This window comes from Aedes aegypti, chromosome 2, assembly GCF_002204515.2.
Source record: "Aedes aegypti strain LVP_AGWG chromosome 2, AaegL5.0 Primary Assembly, whole genome shotgun sequence".
Classification (NCBI taxonomy): Eukaryota; Metazoa; Arthropoda; class Insecta; order Diptera; family Culicidae; genus Aedes; species Aedes aegypti.
This window is the reverse complement of record NC_035108.1, coordinates 124499755-124527103: the sequence shown is the minus strand read 5'-3', so window position 1 is coordinate 124527103 and position 27349 is coordinate 124499755. Positions and strand designations below refer to the sequence as shown.

General features: G+C 36.6%; 2 protein-coding genes and 1 long non-coding RNA gene across 5 annotated transcripts in view; 1 reads left to right on the top strand and 2 right to left on the bottom strand.

Moving 5' to 3' along the window:
• Positions 1-27349, top strand: part of LOC5575138 (ecdysone-induced protein 78C) — a 132324-nt gene that overhangs the window by 69087 nt on the left and 35888 nt on the right. For both annotated transcript variants that reach the window (XM_021842221.1, XM_021842220.1), the window contains one exon: positions 12432-12698. In XM_021842221.1, coding sequence (XP_021697913.1) covers positions 12432-12698 — 267 coding nt within the window. The remainder of the gene's footprint in view (positions 1-12431; positions 12699-27349) is intronic.
• On the bottom strand, positions 84-26369 carry LOC110675997. Its single transcript, XR_002499983.1, has 3 exons — positions 26228-26369; positions 646-770; positions 84-509 (listed from the first exon to the last, which is right to left on the bottom strand). It is a non-coding gene; the product is annotated as an uncharacterized LOC110675997 (long non-coding RNA).
• LOC5575140 (chymotrypsin inhibitor) lies at positions 1639-2485 on the bottom strand. Of its 2 annotated transcripts, none has more exons than XM_021842222.1 (2): positions 2205-2485; positions 1639-2147 (listed from the first exon to the last, which is right to left on the bottom strand). In XM_021842222.1, the coding sequence occupies exons 1-2, from the start codon at positions 2287-2289 to the stop codon at positions 1891-1893; spliced, it is 342 nt and encodes a 113-aa protein (XP_021697914.1). In that variant the 5' UTR covers positions 2290-2485; the 3' UTR covers positions 1639-1890. The 2 variants fall into 2 exon arrangements, with proteins under 2 accessions (XP_021697914.1, XP_001655517.2); XM_001655467.2 differs by having other exon boundaries at positions 1727-2117; positions 2205-2482.

Below are 27349 nucleotides of genomic sequence, written 5' to 3'. Positions count from 1 at the left end.
AGAACTTATGGAAAAAATGTGCAAAATTATCGTAAAAGGAAAAAGACACCGCGATTTTTTTTGTGATAATTTAATTCAAAACAAATTTTGATTAAAGTGCTTTGCTAAAAATCAATATTAGATCAAATTATTATCAAATAACACTGTAATATAAATTTGGAATGGTGGATGCCCTACTATTTTGAGGATAATATGTACTTGATTGATTTTAGTTAACTATGACATTAAAATACAGAATACGAATACGAATGCAGGAATCACATACATTTTTAAGATATTTTTAAAACAAGAAATTGTACTCCGTCATAAACGCTTTTACTATAAATATTTAACAACGACATGTAAAAATATGTGTTTCAACACTCTTGAGATCATTATTGATCTATGAAAAGGAACGGTAGTGAAAAAACAAGTCAACCGTTTTTAGTATTTTGGCCTTTAGGTGGCACCACTGTCCACCGTGGCGTGGCATGGCTCGGGGCTGGCCGCGGTGACGCAGAGAAAGAACGCTGCAAAAACAGAAACAGAAAAAAAATACGGTACCGGTAGGCGATATCATGTTGATCAATGGATTTTAAATTAAAATATTTGCAAGTTTAATGCACTACCGCGCGGAATCGTAAAGCCATGTCATGAAGAACATACCTACACTATACCAACACGTAGAACGCGACAACGCCAACAACTCCAGTGGAAGAGACCAACAAAATCCTGGGTGTGGAGTTTTCAAGAGAAGTCCATCCGTGTGGTCAATGCTGAAAGGTCGTCGTCTGTTGGTGAGAAGGTAGATCATATGTGAATTGGCAAAGAAGCAAGAAAGCTTATTAGACGAGTGGAGGCCATTGGGGTCTGGAGCTGACTGGGGTTGGACCTGACTTGCCGAACCGTTACAGGTCAGTTGCTTCCGGAGTTATTTCAGAGATGGTTGAAACGGTTTATTTGGGTTGTACCAGTTCTGGATGCAAATTACTGAGTTGCTGTTTGAAATCTTTGCATGGTCACTCTTATGCTTTGTGCTGATACTGGCAATTTGTTTTCCTCTTTCAATGCCAGAATCGACTCCAGAATTTTGTTATTTTTCAAAATTTTAGATAATTTCAAAAGGGGATTTGAGTCATAGCCCAATTGAGAAATTTCATTTTCAAAATTGTTGTTTATTCAATGAGAAAAACGTTTAGCAGGATCGTCAGTGCGTTGAAATTGCCTTCTCCTCACGTTTTTAACATAGATCAAGAGTTTGCGATTGTCGTCTATAATCATGGATTCAAATTTCAAATTGCCCCTTGCGTTAACAATGGATTTTGTTGAAATTTAGAGAGCATTGTCAATACCAAGTTTTATTTGCAAAGAAATGTTTGCTTCAAGATCACTATCGATGTGTGTTTCATATAACAGTCGGCTTTTAAATATTTAAAAGAGAACCTGATAGGATTGAAAACCGCTTCATGGATATTTGAAATGTAAGAGGGATATGAACAGAATCAAAATCAGCGTGAGTAACTAGTTGGCTATTGAGCTGACTAGAGTCGATTAAGACCAAATCAATCGTAGAAGGATTTCTAGAAGAGGAAAAACAAGTAGGGCTATTATTTCGATAAACAAAATCTCTTTTTGGTTTGGATCCACATTTCAAATAAGTTTCAGTAAAAACTGCTATGTGTATATTTATCAGATCTCAAACCATAACGTTATCTACACTTATGCCAATAAATAAGATGAAACACCATTAGCCTTATTACTTTTGTTCGTTTATTTAAAAGACTTGTAAACACACTGTTAATCCGAATTCATTTGTATGGCTCCAAAATGCTGTATCTATTGAGTTTCTACAGCACGTTCCCGTTCAACTTCCATAAACTCTCCAAATTTATAGAAATCAAACAACACAAACTACTCTTCCGGTCCACGAGTTCGCAGCCTCCTGCGGCAGTCCCGCGGCCGAATACAGCTCCCATCGATGTTGTCGCGCACAAATCTCACCTGGCAAAAGCACCCCGGAACGCACGTGCTCGAGCAATACGTCCTCCGCCGGAGCCTCCAGTTAATGCAGGTCGGAGGACACTCGCTGCCGCACTCCAGATAGATCTCATTCTCGCCACACTGTTTCGGGGCCGGAGCTGTGAACAAGATCGTTAGAAAGGGAACCTCTGGATCGATCGCTGGAGAGCGTCCATTTACATTGGTTAGCCGTTTGACCAGTATACCTTTGTCGGGATCTTGAGCCCAGCCGGAGGAGATCAGAACCGCTGCTAAGCACACGACGATGACTAGAAGATGCGTAGTCTTCATGGTTTGGTTGAGTGGGTGGCTTGATTATGATTAACTGCTTTTTATACTTAGTAGTAAGTTAGAGGAAAAATCACTGAATTTATGAGTTGCACTGATTTAGATATGTTTCCAATAGAACGTTCTGCTTTAGTAAGAAGTGGGAAGTACATCACAGCAGCGACCCAGTTTGTTGACTCCAGATCAGTGCTGCATCATATGTGAGGTGATAATAATTGCCTCCCAACATCTGCATTAATCACACAATTATTATTCATCTTTGGATAAACCCGTTTGTTGTCGGCACCTGTCTATATGTGCACTAAAGTTTCCGTTCGGTGTGTGGATAATCATGAGAATTTCATCTGCTATAATTGGAGTCATGCGTGTAATAGACATCTCAGCCCATAGGGTGATCGACTAGACATTGTTACACACGCCGGAAATGTTGGGGTGCACAACAATACAGTGATGCCCATGAAATGCTGCGATGAAGAACTACTATCACATGTTGTTGTTGTTACTATTAAAGTAGGCAGCTTTGAAAAATCGTATTCAGATTCTTGGAAATGATTTTTTATGATTTTAATGTTAAGGATCATTAAAAACTGGTCGATTTTAAGAGAAGCAAATTGGAAATACTTCAGTTCTAATGCTGACTACCATAAAATATGGTTTCATGCAGATTGGCTATGTAAACGGTGTAAAATCAAATGATAATTACGGTTTCAAGTACCGGACCCATGTAGAATTGCCCGTTTTGCCCCATTCTCCCGTAAAAATACTTTCCTTCTAGGATAAAGAAAAGTTGTAATCGACTACTGTATGTTTTATTGGTGTACAAAACTCTGGTCAACAGAATGCATCATCATCATTTGCTTTTTTTTTTTGGTATTTAAGTGTATTTACGACTGATTGCGGCAGTTGTTTTTTTTTCTGAGGTACTATCATCAGGGAAATACTATGGACTACGGTTAAACTGGTCTCTGAAGCTGAAAGAGTCCATTGTAGGGCAAAATGCTGAATGAATGAATAATATTGTTGATTTGTAAAAACGTTAACATATTCTATGTAATCTATCATTTTGCAGTCTTGAAGGATTTTCCACGGCAAAATGTTCCTGAACGAATATCTGGTAGATTCATCGGCGGTAATCTACTAGAATTCTCTGGGGAACTTGATCAGTTTTTGGACAAATCCCTGAATATATTTTTGTAATAAAAAACCGTAGACAAATCTTAAGACGAATACTTCAAGAATTACTTGGAGAACTCTCTGAAAAAATCATATAGACCTTTCTTAAGATTTTTTTTTTCTTAAGAAATTCATGTTGAATAAGAATTTCGTTCCACATAGAATACTTGAAGAAGCTTAAGTAGAACATAGAATTATTCTTGCATAAATATTTGTAGAAAGTTTTGTAAAAAATCATAATCAAATTGCTGGAGATGTTCCAAGAAGATTGTTTTTCAGGTTTACATTGTTGTACGATTTTTTCCAATAACTTGTAGAGCATTCTTGATGGATTGTTTTTTAAAACAACCGCTGGAATAATCTATGGATCTTGAGACTCCATAAAAATTAGGCTCTCATAGGCGGAATGGTTTGAAGAATTCAAAGTTGAATCCTTTTAATATCCTTAAAAAATAACTTAATGAAATTCTTGATCAAAGGTGCAGTAGAATTTATAGATATTTTTTTTCTTAAAATATTGGAATCCGAAATCCTTGTATTTCAAATTCCTAGAATACACAATTCCTTTAAAACTGCTCTTGGACATATTCTGGAGCAATTCCTGGAGGAATATTAGAAGCAGAGTTTTCTGATGAAATGCCTCAAGGAACCCTAATGGCAGGAATCCGTTAAGTCAGTACTGATCAAATGTTCTTAAAAACTCTTGAAGGAATCTCTGAAATCTGGTAAAGTCCCTGGAATCATTTGTGAAGAAAATCTCAGAAGTTTATACATGAATCTCTGAAGGCATCCTGGGAATAAATCTAGTTAAAATCAGTGGAGAAATTCCAGGAGAAACATTTAATTCTTGGAGAAATGATTTGAAGAACATCTATAGGAAGTCCCGAAGCAATAGCTAAATATTTCCTTAAGCATTTTTAGAAAAAAAAATCAATTACACGTTAAATTGATCGGCGATAGCAGCGTGACCCGACAACACACAAGACTAATCCGAGTTTGAAATAGCCTTTTTGAATGCAAAGTCTAAATCAATAGTTATCAAAGTTTTCATAGAAAATTGAAGTGGTTAGCAGGCTTACGGTGTGTTGTCTCAAAAAGAAACAATTATGTAAAAAATCAAATTTTCCATTTTAAGTGGCCGCGAAAAGTTATTCTACCGAGAAGGAGATTTTCTGCCAAGCATTATTGCTTTACCTAAGCATTTTTACAATTTCGGGAGCAATTAAAACAAACAATTCCTGATCAGCAACATATAGAGGAAAAATAACTACCATTTCATAAACCTGTTAATGCTTTTCATGAAAATTTTTCATCTAATCTCGTGTACTGCAATATTGAATCCAACGAACATATTCTTCTGAAAACATTAAGATTTTCATTATTGATGCCTGCCGCAGAACAGAGCAACTCAGTCTCATTGCCTATTTTCAGAATTTCATCTAAAGTTTTACAAACACCGTAACCATCACTTTTCATTCATGCAAACATTAGCAAAGTATGAATTAGACGTGTAGGGTAAAATCACTAATTTTCGACCTACAAGATGACCTCTTGATGATTCTTATTCCGGACGCTCCCTCGCTTTTGCCTCATATTCCGGACACTTTAATTCGAATTCCGGGCAGCTCATGGAAATCATTGATAGAAAAGTCAAATCATCAGGTGAAACCGTTAAAGCACTAGAAAAACGTCTTAAGCAGTTGGATATTATAAATTTGCATAGATATTTCGAGCTTTCGAATGGCAATAATTGAAACATTTCGTGTGAAATGTTTCCCATACAAAGAAGAGGGTCCGGAATTTGAATCTGTCCGTAATATCAATCAAAACGGTATTTTAAGTAGTCGAAATTAACTGTAAATGTTATTCAATATTAGAAAAATCAAATTATAGGGAAAAAAGAGCTCTTTTAATTAGGAAGTTTGTTCGATAATATTACCCAGACTATTTGACAAAAAGAAGAATATTTTTAGATAGCCGCAATCAGCTATAGGATTGCTAAAGCCGGCCCCGGAATCACATTCCCAGCTATTTGGGAGATTTGTGCTATCGCTATATTTGAGCTTATTTCATCATGTAGCTCCATACCACCCTAAAAAAGCACTGCAAAACGCATGAGCGTAAATAGAGCCTGTAGCTCATTACCGGGTTAAGAATAAATGTCCTGAAGATTCAGGTTTCTGAAAAAAGTTTCATCTGTTATGCGTTTATCAAGGACAATTTTGTCCGAATAGGCTTCTAAAGCCCTGTCCCAATTTTAGTACCAAATGCTTAAGTTTAGGCCAAAAACACATGTCTTCTAATATTTTTTTTTTGGTTAACCGCCAAAACAATTTTGTTTTCTGATTGTTTAAATTTTGTCACACCTCTTGTCATAAACTCAAATTTTGGGTGTATTTTGTTTTCCGTGTCCCTCCCGAAATGTCAGATAGGAACAACCTTAGTAAAAAAAGAACGTCTAAGCCCTGTGGCGTTTTGTCGACTAAGTTAACGTCAAACATGATCAAAAGTGTCATGTTTCAAATTTGGACCCATTTTCAAAATTAAAGTTAAAATAAATATAATAGGGCAAGAGTGCCACCTCCAATTTCACACAGTTAAAATCAATTTTCATCAAGAAAATCCAAATGAACGTTCATCAATGATCAACCCAGGATAAGTATAAATTTAGCTCAAATTCAGGTTTGTGTAAATATAACGTTGAAAAATATTTATCAAGAAAGATGAAAAAATGCGTTTATTTCGCCAACGCGAAAATTGTAATATATTATAAGAATTTAAGACTGGAAAATAAGGTTTGACTTCAATTTTATCCTAAATATAATGAGTTTTCCACATGGTACTAACGATTTACGATTCTTCAATACAACTATGAAGAATTTTTTTTAAAGGTCCTTTGACATTTAGTTTTGCATGTATAAACATATCATATCTTATGGGGCAAGAGGGACACCATAATTTCCTTATATACAACCAAATGAATTTTTTTTTTGAATTTCTTTATTAGTATCATTTCAAACATTACATTCATTATTTCTTATATCTAGGTGTTCTGTGTTATTAAAGTGTTACTATTATTTTGATATCGAAAGTAGGATGAAAACAAAACTATTTTCGTAAAATTACGGTTTTACTATAAAGTTACCTTATATACCGCAGTTCTTATTTATACTTACTCTAGACAGAACAGCTTGGATGAAGAATTAATGATATAATAAGATTTGTTGCATTTTACTTAGGGGGTCTTCTTGCCCCATACGAGTGGCACTCTTGACCAGTATCTTAATGAAAAACCTCATAAGAGACATTTTCAACAATCTCAAACCAACATGTATTTCTAATTTTTCAAAATCCCATCGATTACGTCATTTGAAACAAGAGGTGAGCTTGCCCTGGAAGGTAACTGGAATATTATTTTAAAATTATGCTGGAACACTGGAATATTATTTTAAAATTATGCTAAATCGTCCTGATTTGCCCCCAGTCCACAGTGCTTCGAACGTATGGCACTTGGGGACAAAAGTCATAACGGGATGTTTTATGCGGTTTTGCCCTACGATGTTGAGGAGGATCTCGTTATACACAAAAAAAACTCATTATTGGCATAAATGGCACATATTACATCAGTAATGGCATGCGTGGCCTATACGTCAAATTTTACATTTGACACCATAGAACAGTGCTCGCTTAGAAGAAATGTTCAAAATAAAAATGTATGAAAAAGTACTTGAGTCGTTCGCATGAACGATGTATGTGACATGCGTAACCATAAAAGTGTCTCAATAACCAACTTTTTATAAAAATATTGAAGTACGGATTATTCCAATGAATAAAATGAAATCCAATAAAAAAGGTCAAATAAAGTTTCTTTTTATTAGCAACACAATTCATTTACGAGCTATTAATCATCCGAGAACTGAATTATTGCTAAAAAGAAAATTGAAATGTCGTTTGACCAGATGGTTTTATTTTCTTTTATTTCTATCATTTTCAACGGAACGTCGCAATGGTTCCGGCCAGCAAACTTTCATCTGATTTTCCTGCTTCCGAAAATGTTTGTTTGTACATGCTGTGTCCTGAACTTCCATCGAAGCCCCACTTGCAAACCAGTTTTACAGCAGTAGAAGCTTCCAACGAGATATCCTTCATGATACTGGATGCAGTATAATTCATGAGCTGTTGCAGATAGACTGTAGCAGCTGTTTCTGATGCAGAAATCGGTTTCGAAATTATTTTTTGTTTCTCATGCTTTAGCGCATAAAGGCTAGGAAGCAAGTTCGGATGTAATTCGTACAAAGTGCAAATTGTGCTTTCGTTCCGACACATCTAAATCAATGTTCAAAGCTTATGCCTGTACTGCAGTAATGACCTGTACTTGATCCCCACTTGAAGAATTTGATAAATTGTCAGCGAATGCGAGCTCTTTGTTGGTAAGATCTGCAACACGTCCCTTTTTAGTTTTTCTTGAACATTCATTGAACGGTTTGTGAGACCCCATGCCAGCCTTTGCAGCCGAGCTGGAAATATCTGCATCGTTTGTTTCCTGATTGCGCGGGAGCTGAACTGGTTTTGCTAACCAGCCGGATTTTTGCTTCACGAAAATTTTGTATGATCTTCCACATTTAGCCCACTTTTGGTTTATTTTGCAAGAATAAAATTTGCAAAACGTCTTTAGCTTGTTCTCAAATATCTTGGAGAAAGAATCAGTGCCATAACTTTACATGAAATTCAGAGCATGATTTTTTCGATTGGGTGGAGCGACAGAAAACTACTTTTTTTTTTATTAGTGACACTTTACACCGCTGTGGTGCATTCGTGTCAACTACTGCTCGAAACAATCTTTATTGATGGTTGTGGCAGCATATCCTAAAAATCATAAGATGACATACAATTGTCAAACAAATGCAGCTGGAATCACTTCCAGAATTTTAAAAAACTTCAAATTTAATTTTTAGATGGATTTCAGAAAGGTACTTTGAGGTACTTTTTTGTATGAGCAAAAAGAAGACAAATGTTTTAATTTTCTTCTGTATTAAAAAGCATGTAGCTCAGAAGCATCTTTTTCAACAATTGTTAAAATATATCACAGAAAATTGAATAGAATGACTCCTACTTACTTGTTTCAATACGGTCCATAACAATTTTCATTTTGAAAATATAATAAGGATGGGAATAAAGCGAATTGTAGAGGGACTGGATTGACACGGAAACAATGAATAATATAGAACGATGAAACAACTTGTCAACACGTGGTGTTTTGGTTTGTTTTGAAAACTGCACGAACTTTCTAATATCTGTACTACACGCTCAAAACATATGTTAACATCATGGCCTACTTGATTCGGTCGAATATGAAAATTGATTTTTTGACTTTTGTCCAAGGGACGAAGCACTGTGCAGCCCCCCTGCATGCCAATTCGTCAACTCATGACTGTGACATTCTGTTTGAGCAAAGCATTTTATCTAATACTTCTTCTCTAGTAGATACCATGAAGATTGGACGATTGCTTATAATAATTAATCCAAGATCTGTACTACTTAAGTACTCGATCAGACTAGAGCTTCTCAAAGATATATCTGTGCTGCTCTAGATGATGTGATGAGTGTTAGCATCATTCCCCTTAATCAGCACAAGACCTTTTGATAGGCAGTGTACAACAACTCGTTTGAAAGCTCACAGTTCAGTGTAGCAACAGTTGCTTTACTAACAAGCCCGCATGTACGAGGCATGGCACGCAAGTTCGCCATTTCATGTTTACTGAAAGTAGCAAAAACTGGGTCTACTAGTTAGAAGTTCCCCTTCCTTCAGGAACCTCACAAACTAGCGTCACTTGAGCTGTACCATTTTGCATGAGTCTTTAAAGATTCTGATTCTAATAAATATAAGATCAAAATTAGTTCTTTGACATGAAACAAAACATAAAATGGCTGGACTGAACAGTAAGACGTCGGAGCAACCACCTAAAGAGCAACAAGTAGTCTCAAACAGCGAAGAACATGATGCTCTTATTTTCTTCATTCTCCAGTTGTGAGATAAAGCCGAATTGTCAGCGTCTCTATGTTATAGATCTAAAGGTCAAAGGTTCGATACTGACTGTCGACTATTTATTTTTTTTATTCTTGGTCGTCTGTCAGATCATATTTTGATTCTGATTTGTTATTGTTTTGATATTATAATATCTTAACAAGATATGGTTCAATACTTCTCCATACTAATTTTTGCTATTACTTTTGATCTTTTATCTCATATCTCCAACAAACCAGCTGATTATAATCGTCAGGTCTTCTTCTAGCTTCTAATTAGCTGATTATTATCTTGTTCAGTTTTTTTGCCCCTGCTCGGGTTATCATTCATTCTTAGGCGCGGTAAGCTTGAAGCCACATGACTTAGGAGTCACATGTGAGGTGGACTCTTACCATCGGAACAGTCAGTTCGTAGTATTAATTCTTAGCTAATTGAAACACCCGCTACAGACACTACGCGGCTAGCTAAGCTACTCGAGAAAAGGAAGCTAATATTTTTAGTTCCTATTAACGATTAACTCGTAATGTGCCCAAGCAGCCTTGTAAAAAAAACAAATTTAAGGGAAAAAAGGGCTCTTTTAGTCATGAAGTTTGTTCCATAATATAACCTAGACTGGAGAAACTTAAAAGTAGATACAGTACCGTATATCGTATACTGGATACGAGTGGATACGAGTAACTGACACTGAAGAAGACTGCAAGTGCTAGTCGAAATACGCGTATCTGTCAAAGATAAGCTTTTAGGAACAGAATTGAAAGGTATACGGTACTCTATCTACTTTTAAGTTTCTCTATTGAGATTCTGCTCATAGGATTCAAACATTAATTAAAGAATTACCTAGACTGTTTGACAAAGGGAACCTTGACTATTCTAATATTTAGTTAGCCGTATTCGGATACAACTGTTCTTTATTCTTCTTTTTCATTAAAAGAGACAAGTTCAAAGTGGTCTTCTGTATTCCTCAGATGACTGCACATCAGAAAAGTATAATTCGAAAGCAGTTGGAAATGCTCTTAAATAAAAAAAAAACATGTTTAGGGCAATATAAGGCAAATTGTGCTCTTTCACGAAATAAAGTGTGCTCCGTAATATAACCTACATTATTCTATACCAGTAAAATATATTTAGTTAGCCAGTTACAACTGTGCTGCAATCCAGAAAAATAGTATTTTAATGGAATAATGGCCCAAACGGGCATTTCATCACGATTTCAGTATATGAAACTGTCACCATTTGACTCGTTTCCTCGAAAATCTTCGAGAACCGCATTAACTCGCACATTTTTTTTACAAAGAAACGATCACTTAAAATTATGTTTCTAAAACGCAAATAAATGCTTTCTGAACTTGAAGTTAATAAAAGCACTAGAAGCTGAGAACCAGGCATACAAGCCTGACCATTTCGTATACAAAAAACTAATTAATAGTTTAACCTAATAGTTTGCTCTGTCCATTCCTGTAGTTATCCAGGAGATTCAAGGAGAACTTCAAAATTGTAATCTCGCTGCCAAGAAAAGTCGATCGGATGTTCAAAAATGATACTTGTTAATTGATTTTGGCAATGTGTTACTGAGTTTTACACTACTACGATTCCTGCATAAAATTGTTAAACTTTCAACACATTTTTCCACATCAGTCAATTACTCGTTTCAACAATTCTCTATTAGTTCTTTTTACAACTTCAGCAAAATATTATTGAACGCATTTAGTGTCATTGGATGAAATGAATATCTGTGAAATTACTAGAAAGCTCTAGATTTGTATTTGGCTTTGTGAAGAATTATCTGTTTTGTACATATTGCGTAACATTTTGAGTTAGTTGAATTTTCATTTTCTCCACTTTTTAGCAATTTTTCATATAAAGCGCATAAAAATCACCATTCATATAAGGCGCATTCCTACGCATTTAATCCCATACAAAATGTATAAAAAAATTTCACCGATAGAATATTTTAAAACCTTTCGATTATGAAATTATATACCAAATACTGATCTCTAGCGGGGAAAAACCGAGGTACATTCGATCTTCATAATCTGCTGGTTTAGACATAGCGTGTTCCAATCAAAAATATAACTCATTTGTGATTTTTCCTGAATAACTCATCAAGAACGATGGCAAAGATACAGAATTTTTAAACTTCCTTGTCGGTACCTAGTACTGTAAGGGTTATTTCTATACATTTAGGTATAAATCTTAACAATCAACAAATTTCAACATCTGCAAATGTATTTCTCTTGGTCATATTTTCTTATTTGATGATGCATTTAAACAATATTCTAAAGATTATCATCCCCAACAACCGTAATATAAATGATCCCTCTAATGAAGCTCAATTTTGCTGCCATCATACCTAACACCAATTTTCTCACCAACTTAGGGTCCTTTAAGGCCACTTTAAGGATTTGTGTCGTTTTCTCCTAATGAGATCCACATTTAAACGCCATTCGAAGTCCTAACAGTAACTTTACAATATTTGCTAGCTACCATCATGAAAACATTTCCCAAATTTGAGTTTTTTTTTACAGGTTTAAATCGTGTAGGAAAGTTGGTTGAAAATGGGGGTGGTTCAAAATGACCAAATGGATGGGGTAGAATGCCATTTAGTATGGAGAACTAGTAGTTAGCAACCAAGTTTCTCCATGAGTTTGCTCTGTGGTATGGAAACGCTTATTCCTTAATGAAATCATCGGAAAACCTCAATATTTAGGGGAAAAAAACGAAAAATGTTGAATTTCACCGGAAAATAAAGAAAAAATCCAAGGGATGTGGCGGTAAAGCTTGGGTAAACATATTTCAACATCGTTTGGCAAAGAATTCAAATTGAAACGTTCTAGAAACTATTTGATGAGGTGAGCCATTTTACCCCATCAGTGCGTCTTGGACCATGTTCCCCTACTCGTCAAGGTGACCGCTCACTCATCAATGTCCTTTTCTTCCTCCATTACAGAGCAGCAGTGTGCCGGTTCGGATGCCAGCTCGACGACCTCCTCGAAAACGTTCGTGGCCTGCAAGGTGTGTGGCGATAAGGCTTCCGGCTACCATTACGGCGTTACATCGTGCGAAGGCTGCAAAGGATTCTTCCGGCGGAGCATCCAGAAGCAGATCGAGTACCGGTGCCTGCGGGATGGCAAATGTCTGGTGATACGACTGAACCGAAACCGGTGCCAGTACTGTCGGTTCAAGAAGTGTCTCGCCGTTGGAATGAGCCGGGATTGTAAGTACCATCTAGCGATATTTACATTCAACAATTCGTACCGAACCTATGGGAAAGCTAAGTACCAACGAAAAATGCATTTCTTTAGCGATCGCCCGGAGAGGGCATTGCCCTTTTCTCGGCGGCAACATAATTTCTGTTCCCTTCAAACATAAATTCTCCTGCCGTTTCCCTGTTACTCGGCCTGATCCCACAGATGTTTCCCGCCTGAAGCTCACACTATTGCATCGGCTCCGAAATCTTGCCTCCGCCACCACGCCGGGCGACCGAAAGGTTAAAAGGGAATCGGTTAATACAAAGTTACACTCGCAAACTGCATGTTTGAATCTGATGTGCATTGGATAGTGATTGGCGGGTAGGGGGAACATCGGTAGACGGAAAATGCAGTTGAAGCATACAAGAGCGGTACGATCGTCTTATCCACAAGAGCTTAAGAGATTAAAATTGAAAGTTTAACTGTACTTGGCTGGTATCGAGTTCCATGCATACGTAATGTTTGTCTATTGAAAAGATTACAGTGCATGTTAACACGGGGAAGCCGTAATTTGACAGAATTAAGCTTTCATTTATTGCAGTCTAATGGGGGTGAGATGTTTTATAAATATCCCGCCCAAGCAAAGTATTACGATACGACCAACAAATAAATATGCCAACTGAAAATATCAACCAAGAAGGATAAGCTACACTCGGAATGGTTCTTGATGAGGACGTAAAAAATTCTATTATTGCCAGGGGCTTTCATATTTTAGATTTTTTGAATAATAGTTCTCACTTCTTCAATATTAGTCTCCCAGGAATTTCCGAAAATGTTCTCTTGGTATTGAGAATGCTTGCCCTGAGTAACTTGATTTTCAATAGGACTAGTAAGTCCTAAATTAAAATTGCGCGCTTTCAAACTGTATAGCAAGTTTTTGAGCTTTTACGCATTTAGTAACTAATAATTTGTTTTTGGCATTGGCTTCTGACGTTTTTTTTTCAAAATTGGCTTAGAGCCAGGGTCCAATTGAGAAATTTTATTTTTGAAATTCTTGTTTCTTAAATGAATGAACCGTTTTTTTTTTTTTTTTTGCAGATAGTGTCATATAATTTTCATAGCAGGATCGTGAATGCGTTGAAATTGCCTTCTCCTTACGTTTTTAAGTCGGATCAAGAGCTTAAGATCATCGTCTATGATAACGGATTCAAATTTTACTTCACATTTCGGTATTGCAATGACCCTTGCTTCAACAATGGAATTAGTTAAAATTCCGAGAGTATTATCAATATCAAGTTTTGTTGACAATGTTATGATTGCTATTAGAGCGTCCATCCCGGGACAAAAAATCTCGGGATTTGACAAATTTCGGGATTTCTCGTTTCCCGGGATATTAGTTCTACCATCCCGGGAATCCCGGGATTTCCGAAATGTACGTATAATTTGATGGAAACCACTAAATTTTAATGAAAACCAATGACATTTTTTCTCAGAATCAAGCTACCGTAATCCGGGGCATATTGATCACTGGGGTGAATTTGATCAAGTCGGTACCAAATAGCATTTCCTTTCAAGGATTCTTATTACTTCGTTGGCATCACATACATTCAATGTTTTCTAGTTTATAGATGTATAATGATGATTTTAAACTATTTTATTTTTATTATGGTCAGTTTTGCATAGAAATATTACAGTTTTTGAAGGTGTAATCAATACTGTTGGAAATGTTGGTACTAAACAATCTGCCTGGTGCTAAGCCTGCATGAAAACTTTGAGTGTTAAAAATGTAGTGTAAGCTTCAATGTGAACTGCTGAACGCATTTTTGAAAATCGTATAGTATAACAAGAATAGTTTTATGCTCATAAGCCCGTTTATTGTTGAATAACGTGCTTATTTCAAGGGTGATTGTTTACATTTAGGCGTATTATGCAGATTTACTAAGTTTAATTTTGCAATATTATGATGATATTTACAAGTTGTAAGAATTTTGACTTCAGTTTTGGATTCAAGAGACCCAAATTTAGTAGAAAGGGAAATTTTACATTCTAAAATATGCTTTATTATATAGTTGTAGGTGTACCTATAGTTGCGGTACTGCCATTTATACTATTTTCATCGAATTTGATACAGATCCGACACTGTTAATCGATCTGTTGGCTTGTTGACACCTGAAATAGTTGGAAACGTTGAGATTCCTTCTTAATTGAGGAAATAACACCAATATCGCTTGAACTTATCTTGCTTGTACCAATAGTTGCGGTAATGTGGTCCTATTATGGAGGATCCCATAAAAAAACAACGGATACCTAAACTGTAAATAACATATTAACCTTTACGTTACCGGCCTCCGACAAGGGATTTTCAAATAGCTGCCATTTCGTCAATTTCCATTCGATTTTTTTGAAACCTTCGTCAGTTTTACTTTAAAAAGGTTTCAGTTATTTGTCATAAATGAACAATTCTGTATTCGGAACCATGCCGGAGATATTCTGGGTTTTACTGGGGTCACGAGGGTGGACAAATTCGGGAAATTTGATAATTTTTTCAATTATTTCAGCTACAACACTGAAGTTTTTATGTAAAACGTGAGATAATGGTCGATTGTCATCATTTCAACATAATTTGAATAAGTGGACCGTTCCGGAACATGGTTGCCGGTTCCGCCAGGGCCAGTATGGGGACATTTCCGTTTCATGTCCAAAACACACCGTGCGACGTCTCAATCTTCATGAATTTGGGAGGACATGCCAATAAAGGAAGAATACACTAAATTTCAATAGATTTGGCCACTCCAGAGCACCTGACACAGATTCCGCCAGGGCCTCTTTGAGGAAATTTCCGTTTTTTTGTCGGAAACATACCGTGCGACGTATCAATCTTTGTAAATTCGAGAGAACATGTCAATAATACAAGAAAAACTCCGGTACAACATATGTGGCCACTCCAGATCCTGGCACAGGTTCCACGGGCCTATTTGGGGACATTTCCATTTTATGTCCAAAACATGCCGTGCGACGTCTCAATCTTCTTGAATTCAGAAGAACATGTCAATAAAGGAAGAATAAATTATATATCCATAGATGCGGCTACTCTACAGCACCTGACACAGGTTCCACGAGGGCCTCTTTGAGGACATTTCCGTTTTTTTGTCGGAAACATACCGTGCGACGTATCAATCTTCATGAATTCGAAAGAACTTGTCAATAAAGAAGAAAAACCCCGGTATTATTCTATTATTGACATGTTCTCCCGAATTCATGAAGATTGAGACGTCACACGGTATGTTTTGGACATGAAACGGAAATGTCCCCAAACTGTCCCTGGCGGAACCGGCTACCATGTTCCGGAACGGTTCACTTATTCGAATTATGTTGAAATGATGACAATAGACCATTATCTTATATTTCACATAAAACTTCAGTGTTGTAACTGCAATAAATAAAAAAATAATCACATTTCCCAAATTTGGCACCCTCGTGACCCCAGTACAATCCGGAATATCTCCGGCATGGTTCCGAATTCAGCATTCTCCATTTATGACAAATAACTGAAACCTTTTTAAAGTAAACTGACGAAGGTTTCAAAAACATCGAAATGGGAATTGACGAAATGGCAGCTATTTGAAAATGCCTTGTCTGAGGCCGGTAACGTAAAGGTTAAACAAATACCGCGATTGAAGGAACACTGTACCAATAGTGGAGGCATAATTCTTCACTGACATGTCGTTGGTTAGCACTATGAAATTTTTTCTCATTAAGAAAATGCCCGTTAAGAAAAATACAAAAATATGTACATTCATTGAGCTTCTTGGGTCTTGAGAGAGTAAATGAAGATGAGTTTTGCTTAGTTCCTCCACTATTGGGTCATATACCCTAGAAGTTCATCGAAAACACTATGGATGAATGCACGTGTTCATTATTTGACGTTTGAGCGGTGCCGTGTTATTTATGTGACCATGGAAACTAGTGAATTCAGCACCATGGACCAATGGACCGATGCACGAGTTCATTATGTGACGTTTGAGCGGTGCCGTGTTATTTACGTGACCATGGCAACGAGTTAATTTGGCACCACTCAAACGTCAAATTAGTGAACTCGTGCATTGGTCCATGCTCGAGTTCACTAATTTGACGTTTAGGCGGTGCCGAAATTCATTCGTTGCCATGGTCACGTAAATAACACGGCACCGCTCAAACGTCAAAAAGTCATCACCAAATAAGAACTTTCTGGTAAGAAACTCTTTTGTAAAGTTTTCTGAATAAGCGTATGGCTGTTGGTATGAGACAGCGTCCATTAATTAACGTAACGTTAAAATTTGAAATGTTCGACCCCCTCCCCTCATCCGTAACGCTTTTTGTGTCTAAAATTTCAAATTTTTGTATGAATCGTAACGCTTGAGCCTACTTCCCCCTCCCCCTAGAGCGTTACGTAATTTGTGGATGCCGTCTAAGACTCTTAACTAACCATTTAGTCTCCATGTGGGGAAGGGGTTCATGTCTGCTCAAAGATTTCCCATAAGTAGCATTACCGACACCTAACATTCACTTCGCCATAAAGGTTTTCCTTAAAGCAAATTTTTCCTGCTGTTTTAATTCTGATTTCCGCATCCAAAAATCTTACCCACGTCCAGTGGCGGTGCTAGGGTTTTCGGGGCAGGGTGCGTAGTCAAATTTGGAGGCCCTTCAAAATAAGGGTGCGCGTCGCAACCTAACATACAATTGACATGTGACTAGTCAACGGGGCTGGTAGCGGCTAAATATCTTAAAATATGGACTTGAAGTAACACCAAATATTACCATATACATTTAATGATTTCCTAAGAATAAAATTCAGGTATTTGCTTAAAGTTTCCTTCAGTTAACAACTCAAAGATTTCTTCCAGAGTAACATTAATAAATTTCACAAGGATTTCTCTCCAGATTTTTCTTTCGGATAGAAGAATTCAAAAATAATTTCTGGATTTCCTTCGGGTTTTTTTTAAATAACAATATTTTTGTATTATTTTTATTTTCGTTTAAAGTTTCTTTAATATTGCAACTGAAAAATTTATCCTAAAATACCTTTACATGCCATGAGTTCCATTTCTTTAAGACCGTCTCCATGGAGATACTCAGGAAATTTTCCCAGAAATAATTGGCAGCAATTTCTGAAAAAAAATCAGGTGTTTGTTTTCAAACTAAACAAAAAAAAAGCAACAAATTTGGAAAAATAGATAACAAATTCAAACACAGAGAGAAATTTTCAAAAGATCTTCGGATTTCTTCTGGGCTCTTGAGAAAGTCTTGGATAAGTATCCCGAAAAACTGATGAAGTAATTGTTTGAAAAATTAACTCGAAAAACTAGGGTGGAATTCTGAAGGATTACAGGAATAATTACTGTAGCCTTTTATGAAAAGTTTGAATGAACTTAAAATTTTGTAAAATTTTTTGAAGATTTCCTAGTAAATTTTGTGGATGGTAGAAATGTACGGAACAATTCCTGTGATAATTTTTAGGGTAAGTCTAAAGAAGTGATTCTTAAATGACACAAGTAATACTGAAGAAATGAATATGAGAGCTTTCGATTATTCAAATACTTAAAATAATTTCTGGAGGGATCCTGGTAGAGTCTTTGTTTGTATTCCTGAAAAAAAAACTCTAGACTAGGAGATTTCCTGAAGCTTTTTCATGATGAATTTGTAGATCTATGGAAAAGTCGCTTAGTAATCTTTGGAGTACAAAACATTAATTTTGAAAAGGCTCGGAGACCGGCTTGGTTTAGAATATGACCCGAAATAGAAATGTTTTCCAAAGCATTTCCTGGTTTCCTCCGGCTTAAGTTATAGAGAACCCTCGGATATTTGATGGTTTACAGAATAATGTATTTATGAATACAAAAATAACGACGTTCTGTTAAAAAATGACTGTGTACGACGTTCTGTTAAAAATGAGGTTATAAAACTTTATATATCAATATAACTGGATGCTACAGGGGCCAATCCAAACCCGATGTTCCTATTTTGTACACATTTTTGTTTGTTCAAAACTGAATTCTCTACTCGCTATGCGAAATATTCACCATGATTCGGGGCCCGGTGCAGACCGTACCCACCGCACCCCTCTAGCTACGCTGCTGCGTCTGTAAGCTGCAAGAGATAATTTTATTCTTGAGTCGAAAACAAACTGTGCTGCTTGGGCTACAAAGCAAGCAATGGCTGAAGGTGTCTGCGTCGATTTCCCCGGTCCAGGATCTTTTCGTAATGTTGATTTCTCGAATTCCTTAGGCATAGATATGTGCCACACGATATTACGAATGCGAAAATGGGCAACTTCGGCAAACAAAGTAAAGTAAACAACTGTGGAAGTGCTCATTGAACACTAAGCATAGAAATAGGCTCTGTCCCAGTGAGGACGTAATTCCAATATAATAAGAAGAAGATTCTGCAACTTTGTCATTATTTTTAGCAAATAGGAAAGTTGATTATATTATTTATGTGTATTGTGCACCACCCTCGTCTATCTAAAACTGAATTAAAGACTTTCATTTTTTTTTTTTTTTTTTTTTTTTTTTTTTTTTTTTTTTTTTTTTTTTTTTTTTTTTTTTTTTTTTTTTTTTTTTTTTTTTGTATGGTATTCAGTTGGAGCTGCTGACAGCTTAACTTGTCAAGGCTGAACCCCACCGGTCCAGTGGCTTTTGCCAAGTTTCCCCTCTACCAGGACCAATACTCAGACGGACTAGGCAATGGCGCCACATGAACACTGTTTTTTATTAGTATTGTGACGTGTAGTTTTTGAAAGTACCATATTCCCCATGCTTCTGAGAAAAAGAAGCATTATGAAAATCAGCAGCTCCATTAGAAATTTGTTTGAAATAGTAGTGCATTACTAATACTGTCTAGTCGAAATGGTTTTGAATAATTTGTCATTCAAGTGCTATTCTGATTACTATTGTCTTTTACGTAAGATTAGAGTCTTAAATGTCAGTGTCGTCAAGTCTTAACAAAATTAGGCTGTTTAGTAGTAGTTCTAGTTAATTTCATTTTTTGTTGTTAAAAGTATATTTATGGTCATTACGTTCATATATCCTTAAAGAAAAAAGTCGCTTCCTTGTCTGTTCAACCATTTTTTTGAAATAACAAGTGTACCCTAATGATCGATCTCAGCGTCTTACTTTCCATAGTCATTTTTATAGTGAATATTGAAGAGTAAAGTTACCTTAGGCTTCTATTACAGTCTCCTACAAGATTCACTTTTCGGTGGCAAATGCAATGCTTCACAACGCCTACTTTCTACTTGTAATTTTGCGAAAATGAAGCTGGAATTAGATTATTTATACCGCTGTTACAAAAGAGGTATTTCTTATTATGGCAATGTAAAAACCATATTAAATAAGATTGTCGCCACTTATTTCTACTCAGTGAATCTACTAGTCATTTTCCTAAGAGTTCCTAAGTATTCCTTACGTCGTATATGATAACGATGTATCTAGTAGCTAATAGTAAGAGTGGCTACGGATCATTCTTGTTAGCAAAAGGCAAACTGAACGTCACCAATAGTATTAATGTCACTTCGAATAGATTAATTATTTGAAATGGGCATCAATTCTATCAATGACGCAGAATGTCCGTTGGATCACATCCGAGATATTATTGCGTCTATGCCATATGAATTATGACGCGGCTTTAAGCAAAAATGCCAAAATGTGATACACCACTACAGGTTACGCCTTTGGTTTCCATCATATGGGCTAATGGATTATGCCCTCCCATCGCGGCAAGGTCGCATAACCAAGGGGAGGGAATTAAAGACTTCATTTTTAGAAACAATATTGTGTAACACCGTTTTTGTCTAAAACTACATTTTAGCGCAAATTTGGATGCAAAAGATTATTGATATATTATTTAGATAGTAATTTATTGAAGTATTTCAGATAAAAATTATTTGTTTTTCAAGGAATTTTATTGGAGTTACGAAAACAACATATCAGTAATTTTTGACATAATATACAATTTCATTTGACGGTATGGCCTAAAGCGGTTCAAACAACCGGATGTCGCAATTACATACGCGCAGCACCTCGAGGCTGCATTACCGGAAGAGGGTGAGCTGGATGAAACCCCTCTTGTGGACTGCTGGAGAACAGTAAAAGCAGCCATCAACAATGCAGCTGAGAGCAACGTCGGGTACGTGGGACGGAACGATTGGTTCGACGAGGAATGTTATGGACTGAAACGGCAACAGCAGACCCGACCCTTTCGGGAGAAAAAACGCCGCCTGGAGCAGTCGGAGTACGAGGAGATGGAACAGCTGTGCCGGTCTCAAGATACACGTAAGTTCTATCAGAAGCTCAACGCATCCCGCAACGGCTTCGTGCCGCTAGCCGAGATATGCAGGGATAAGGATGGGAGCATCTTGACGGACGAGCGTGAGGTGATCGAAAGGTGGAAGCGCCACTACGACGATCACCTGAATGGTGCTGCGAGCACAGGTAATGAAGGTCGGGACAACGGAGGAAATGCCTTCGTCAGTACTGCGGAGTATGTAAACCAACCAGCCCCCACTTTAAGGGAGTTTAAGGATGCCATTCACTAGCTCAAAAACAATAAAGCTGCTGTTAAGGATGGTATCGGAACTCAAACGAAGTTCGTGGGAAGTTATCAAGCCAGCTTCGTTGACGGCCGATCGACAACGGACCAGATCTTTACTGTATGGCAAATCCTCTGAATATGTCGTGAATACCAGGTCCAACGCATCACCTTCTCTTCGATTTCAAGGCGGCTTACGATAGTATCGACTGCGTAGAGCTATGAAAAATCATGGACGAGAACAGCTTTCCCGAGAAGCTCACGAAACTGATAAGAGCGCCGATGGTGTGCAAAATTGTGTGAAGGTTTCAGGCGAACACTCCAGTTCGTTTGGATCCCGCCGTGAACTATGACAAGGTGAAGGAGAGCCGGGCTTAACAACCGGGGTACGATTTTCACGAGATCCAGTCAACTTGTTTGCTTCGTGGATGGTATGAACATTGTCGGCCGAACATTGAAAAGGTGAAAGACCTTTACCGCAACCAGTGGGAATTTTTTTCTTCGCTTGCTTTGATCGTGCTTCAAATTCAAATGAGATTGATTCTGCAATGCCTGGCGAGCCAGGTGGGTGGATCAAGCACGCGTCGATTTGTCGAGCGTGGGGCAGAACCGAGGATGGAGAGATGCGGCCACGAACCGAGTATTGTGGCGATAAATTGATGATTCAGTGTTATCTGTTTTGATGTTAAATAAATAAATCATTTCGTTTCTTGAACGCCGTCAGAAGATTTTTTACAATTTCGTTGCAAATCAGCCTAGTTTTTATCAAGCGAATGGACAACATAACTGCCTACTTTTCCTACCGAAAGAAACAGTTCTGAAAAATGCTATTGTTCAGCACTGATATCAGTATCGAAAAGTAGCACTTTTCAGTACTGTTTTGGGACCTATCAAAATGATGTCTGTTTGCATACATACGTCCTTTATTCAATTGTTCTGAGTTTCTTAATGACTTAGTCAACTAAGATTCTACAATCTACATTCGTTTGACGAACTGTCGAATTCGGATCGTAGATTCGTATGTAGAGTCAGGAGCTAGTTGACTGTGAGGGATTCTGAGTTGAAGTAGGACGTAGAGGAGGCAGTAGAATATGTAAGTTCACTACAAAAACAGTTAGAAGCTTTATGGGGTGATTCGTGAATACGTATTTACAGACAATTCAGCACACAAATCTATATAAATAAAAATGGAATGATGTTTGTATGTCACGAAATAACTTGAGAACGGGTGATTGGACTTACATGATTCTTTCACTGTTGAATTCGTCCATGGCTCCGACGTGTTTGTGCGAAGTAAAATAATTTTTTTTTAAAAGAAAGTCTTCGGGATAGTGGGGAAACGGGAGTACACTATCTGACATTTTCTACACGGGACTTGCATAGTTTTTTTTTCAACAGCCTACTTGATGGCAAGACGAAGTATGCCGGGACCACTAGTGAGTAATAATATGGCTGAAAACTGTATACGGCGTCTTACCTGATCTTTCTTTAAAAATTGAATGAGCAATGGAAGTGTGAAAATTTGTGACAACCTAGCTGATTGAAATTACTCATGTTACTACGGAAAGAGATAGCGAAACCCTACACTCATCATTACGCATTTTTCAAGTCCCTAAAAATGTTTCATAGACTTCTGTGATGAGATATTAGAATTGAAAACGTCAGAAAAACAGTTTTCTATTGACCACTCTATGTTACTATAGGAAAAAATCTCTAATCGGTAGATGTGTAGCACTAAAAAAAACTTTTTTTGGCAAATTGCTTGAAACCGAATAGTCATTAATTTTGTATTGTATAATTTCTACAAATCAGAAAGTTAGTTATACCACGTACATAAAAATGTGGACCCCCCTCCCCCTCTAATTTTTTAACACAAAGTAGAGGGGATAACTAATAAAAACAATTTTGCAGCAGACCGTTTTCGTCTGATGTTTCATTCTAAAGCTCAAAATGCAACTTTCCACGTAAACTGCCCTCTGGACATCTGTACGTTGAATGGTTTTCATTCTTCATACTTAGGGATGGTACACAAATTATGCCACGCTAAGTTTTGAGTTTTTCGAACATTTTTTCGTTAATAAAATAAATATCTTTTCGACGATATGTTTTTCCAAGAAAGCTTTCATGCAATTCAATCTTTCTAAAAATTTATTTCATAGATTAAGGTGACTTATAAAGCTCTTCATGGATTATGATCAATGTAACAGTTATAGTTGGATCTTGTTCTAGTGCTTGGTGTAATTTTGAATGTTTACCAATATGATTTAAACTGTAAACAATTAAAGAATAAGCTATACCCTTTATTTTATTGTATAGACTTTTGCTTAATTTCCTTAACCTTCTGAAGCCTCTAGTTAAAAACGAAGCCAAGAGATTTGTTTTAGGAGAAAAATGAATAAATTTCTTAGTAAAAAAAAAGAAATAACACATTTACGGATTATACAAAAATATACGAAACAGCGAAGAATTTCTGAAAAATACATCAAATTTCCTGAATTTTCACGTTTTTTTTCCGGGAATTCCCTGCACATGACAATTTTATTCCCCGTTTTCCGGGCAGTCAAATCCCAAATAAATTGGAAACTCTAGTTGTTGGTGATGAATCACCATTACTGCCCATACTCGCAATACAGTCCCATTAGGAAAATCATCATGTCGAGAAAAACGCGTCTAAACATAATTGTAAAATTTTTCGTTTCGCCACTGTTGGTAGTAGTCAATACTGGTAGAATTACTCAACACATTATGATCGAAGTATGCACAAATCTTTAACTACTAAAATAAAGTTGAAGCGGTAGTTTTTTATGTCCAAATCCAAAATACTAGCAAATGGGACTCGATATTCAAGTATTTCGCTCGTCTAACACAAATATACCAGCATATCAGTCCCATTACTTAAGACTCGCTTACTTTGTTATCGTGCTCCTTGACACATTTATTTTCATCTTTACGATGGATTCCGAACCCAATTACTTTTGCAGTTGTTAGTATTCGCATATTTAAAGTGTAGTAATGTCCCTCAATGCTCAAAAAAATAGTGATGACAGTGATAGTGATGTACAATTTCTTGGCTAAGATTTGACTGTTGCACCGGCCAAAATTAAAAGTTCAATGCAACCACCTGCAGCATAACATTTGGATGTCGGTGTAGGATTTGAAACAGACCAAAAAACTTAAAGCAAGGTTTGGCCTACAAGCTGATGGCGGTTTCATTGATTTGAACAATCCTGCTGTGTGTCTAAAACTTTCTAATTTCTCGAAATTGCATGGCGCAAACACTCAGTTTTACCATGAAAACCTTGTCAATGATATCAGTGGCGATGTGTGCAGATCTGCGCTGGCCCAAAAAGCCTTCACTTTCCCTCTAGGGGAAGGGGTGGTAAAATGAACACCTTAATGAAATCATCTTGTTTCTGATATAAAAACGAGGAATTTGTGTAGTTCTATCGCACAACATCAAAAATAGGGATGTAATCTATAGCATCGACATGGATTCAGACTAAAATATCTAAATTTTCACATATTTTCATCGCTATCAAAAAGCGATGCAAATTTTCATTTTACCTGCACTATGTGGGTAAAATGAACAGTGGTTGGTGGTAAAATGAACACCACGCAAAAAACGTGAGCAAAACAAATATTTCTGAAAATTTTCATTACCCCACCGAAAATACATCCATTAATTATTGTAACCCATTCAAAAAGAATTCTAAAGGTATCAGATTTGACATCATATCATAATGATATTCACCTCACTGAAAAACCTCAAGTCTACCGAGCTAAAAGTTACGTCAGTTCTGATTTTCAAACGTGGTTTTCATCAAATCTAAGTATTCGTTGATATTTTCACTTCAATTGAGCTACGTATCAACCCGAACACTCAGATTTATGCTCTTAATCGTCCGTGCCTGATAAAAATTCATCGAAAATTGTTTTTTCTCGGTAAAAGGCACGGTGTTTAATTTACCACCCCTGTTCATTTTACCACCACTTCCCCTATCAATGGAGGATGAGATTAATCTGAAGGACAATAGTAGAACAACGTAAGCATTAGTTCAGGGAAGCGATTATATTCAATACTCTAAGAAGGCATAAGGTTCTAAAACAATTCGCTACAGAAGGCATTCTGGGAAAACTTTCATGTAAAATATCAAGTTTTTCTCAAATAAAAATTATGAAAACCACTGTAAATTGTACGATTCTTCTTCTTACGAATAGAATACCATTGTAGAAAATTAAATAAATCATAATAGAAATGAGTTTGCTTCAATTTCGTCGAATTCAACTGATGGGACTGTTATGCGAGTACTTTCAATATGGGACGCACATGAATTGGTATTTTTTTTCGCACTTTGTCCATACAAATATACAATTTTGAGAAAGATTTTGAAAACTACACTATAAATGAAGGCTATTCATAAAGCTAACTCAAAAGTGATAAAAATTCAAATGGGACTGTTATGCGAGTATGGGCAGATTAAAGCGTAGTTAAGAATTGAGCATTTGCTGAAACTGAAGAAGCAGTTTTGTTTAGAATAATCACCAAATTAAAGAAAAAGAGCAACAACGTTCATTTCCTCGTTCTGTCATTGGCAAAAAATAGACGTTCTTATGTTTCATGATTTGTTGACAACACTGCAAAAACTATTTATTCAATTTAAAAGAATGCTCTCAAATAGTAATCGAACCTCAAACATGAGCATCTTTGCAGCAATGTTTATACCGGCAAGGAGAAAGCACAAATCACGACGCAGACTTCACAAACTAGTGCTGATTCGCACCAAGCAGCCAGTTTCCTGTGAGACTGTGCAACTGCACTTTACTGCAATGGGTCTGGTGCAGCTCGGCTCTATGGTTGTTATGGTTGGGTACCAGTTTATTGCTTATTGTCGCTTTTCCGTTTTCGCGAAACGATTATGTATCTTCCGAATCGATGGAAGTATTTAAATTTTACCAATTTTGCTATGGCCTACAATAAATATGTACTTACTGTCGTCATAAAATAGTAATACATTTGTTTGTCCTTGACCACTGATTACGCTTGTATATCATAAGACCTATTGTTGGCGCGACTATTCACCGCGCACTAAATTGTCACATTTGACGTTCTTCAAAAATTGGGCAGCGTTAGAATGTTCGAATGGGGGTGGAAGGGACGATAGATGACTGGAACGCACTGAACTGGAGAGAAAAAAAACACTGACGAGAAGCGAATCGTGGGGAATCTTCTTTCACCGACGCGAGAGATGTAATACAGCGTGTGTACTGTGCAATAGTCGAATTCAAACTGATTTTATTGCTCATCGTTAATTGTCTCCTTTGTGTAAATCCATATGTGTGCACTTTAAGTATTTGTTCTTCGTGTAGTGTATGTGTAGCATACAATGATATTTAGGGTACTATAGTCTAGTCTAGGTAAGTGTATGCAGTGATTTACAAATTGTGTTCTTCAAATTTTATTATTTAATGTTAAGATTCAAATCATCTCCAACACCTATATTACATAGAATTTCTTGTAGAACCAAGAACAACCATACAAATCAATATATACGTTGTTTATTTATATGAAGAGCGAAAAGTCTAAATCATAATTAAATACTAATAATATATAAATAATTACGCTTGTAGATCCTAGATTTGAATGAATTATCTCATTTTTTTGAACTGATTCAAGTTACGAACCCAGATCTATTTCGTAAATTAAGGTTTCGGTGAAGAAATCGAAAATTTTTAGTGTTTTAACAATCCTTAATATTTCTGTTAACGAAGTTGCTATTTGAACATTTCCCAGCACTCGGGATTGCAACGCTCTTTTTTCAGTAAATGAGGAAAAACGTTTTGCTGCACTTTTGTCGCTTTACGCCCTGATATGCCGCCGATGGAGCCCGTGCTGTGGGTATCGATGGCGCCTTATTGGACTTTATTCCGCCAAAATAAGTACAACCGGTAACCGCGTGCCGTAAAATGCCGGTTGAACAGAGTCACAGTTACGTTGGGAAATTATCGCAATTCTTCGTAGTTTCAAATTGATAGAAAATCGTGTGTCAGTGTCTTTGGATCGCGTAGGTAATCGCCGGAAGGAGTCTTTGTTTAGCACATCGAAAGGAGAAAT